This window comes from Bos grunniens, chromosome 23 (genome assembly GCF_055505025.1).
Source record: "Bos grunniens cultivar Pamir isolate PY7600 chromosome 23, Bosgru_T2T1.0, whole genome shotgun sequence".
Taxonomy (NCBI): Eukaryota; Metazoa; Chordata; class Mammalia; order Artiodactyla; family Bovidae; genus Bos; species Bos grunniens.
In genome coordinates, this window is record NC_141187.1 from 31,325,717 (window position 1) to 31,327,237 (window position 1,521).

Genomic DNA, 1,521 nt, shown 5'->3' on the forward strand with positions numbered 1-1,521 from the left:
GAAAGCAACTAAGCAACCAAAGAAGAGGAAAGAAATAGAAATCATAAGACCTTTATTTGAGAAAATGAAGGGGTGAAGAAAATTGTACTGAATTTTTTTTTCCAATTTATGCTTGCTGACTAGACATATATTGGACAAATCAACTGGTACAGTGAACATAGGATAGGATTAGGTTTCAGGATGAGCGTAACTCCCAAACTGTTTAAATTTAAATTATAGGTAAGAAATTTATCTCTTTGACTCACTAGAGCTTGTTAAGAGTAATATAAAGATGTATACTTCTATCTGAAACTATCTTTCTGATGACTTTGCCTTTCTTTTATTCAGATCATGAGTTTCAATTGTTCTTTGTGGCAAGACAACAGCATGTCTGTGAAACACTTTGCATTTGTCAAATTCTCTGAGGTCACTGAACAGTGTTTCCTTTTATTTTCCTTCATTCTATTCATGTTTTTAGCATCACTGACAGGCAATGCTCTCATAGCCCTTGCCATCTGGACCAATCCAGCCCTCCATACCCCCATGTACTTCTTCCTGGCCAACTTGTCTCTCTTGGAGATTGGATACACTTGCTCTACTATACCCAAGATGCTGCAGAACCTTGTGAGTGAGGCCCGAGGAATCTCTCGGGAGGGCTGTGCTACACAGATGTTTTTCTTTACATTATTTGGTATCAGTGAGTGCTGTCTTTTGGCAGCCATGGCTTTTGATCGCTATACGGCCATATGCTCCCCACTTCACTATGCAACACGAATGAGTCATGGAGTGCGTGTCCATTTAGCAATGATTTCTTGGGGAGTGGGTTGCATAGTAGGCTTGGGCCAAACCAACTATATTTTTTCTTTGGACTTCTGTGGCCCCTGTGAAATAGACCACTTCTTCTGTGACCTCCCCCCTATTCTGGCACTAGCCTGTGGGGATACATCCCATAATGAGGCTGCAGTCTTTGTTGCAGCCATTCTTTGCATTTCCAGTCCATTTTTATTAATCATTGCTTCTTATGGCAGAATTCTAGCTGCTGTTTTGGTCATGCCCTCCCCTGAAGGCCGTCAAAAAGCTCTTTCCACCTGTTCTTCCCACCTACTGGTAGTAACACTATTCTATGGCTCAGCATCTGTCACCTACTTGAGACCCAAGGCTAGCCATTCACCTGGGGTAGATAAACTCCTGGCCCTCTTCTATACTGTGGTGACATCCATGCTCAACCCTATCATCTACAGCTTACGGAATAAGGAAGTCAAGACAGCTCTTCGGAGAACTCTGGGCAAGAAAAATGTTTTGACTTACGGGTAGATACCAAAGGACCACACAAATTTCTTTGAAAAAGATGCACACTCAACCTCAGAGGAAGGAAGAAAATTAAGAAAGATATGGGTAAAGAGAGGGAGTATGGATGGAGGAAGGAAGGGGGAAGGAGAGAAAGAAAGAAAGAGGGAGAGAATGAGAGAGGGAGTGTAGGAGGTTGGGGGGAAAGAAGGAAGGAAGACAGAAAGACAGAAAGGAAGGAAACTCTGTACTTGT

At 42.3% G+C, this 1,521-nt stretch overlaps 1 protein-coding gene across 1 annotated transcript; it reads left to right on the forward strand.

Moving 5' to 3' along the window:
- Positions 1-315: 315 nt before the first annotated feature.
- Positions 316-1,293, forward strand: LOC147347255 (olfactory receptor 10C1-like). Its single transcript, XM_086370544.1, has one exon. The coding sequence runs from the start codon at positions 331-333 to the stop codon at positions 1,291-1,293; it is 963 nt and encodes a 320-aa protein (XP_086226670.1). The 5' UTR covers positions 316-330.
- The last annotated feature ends 228 nt before the right edge of the window (positions 1,294-1,521 follow it).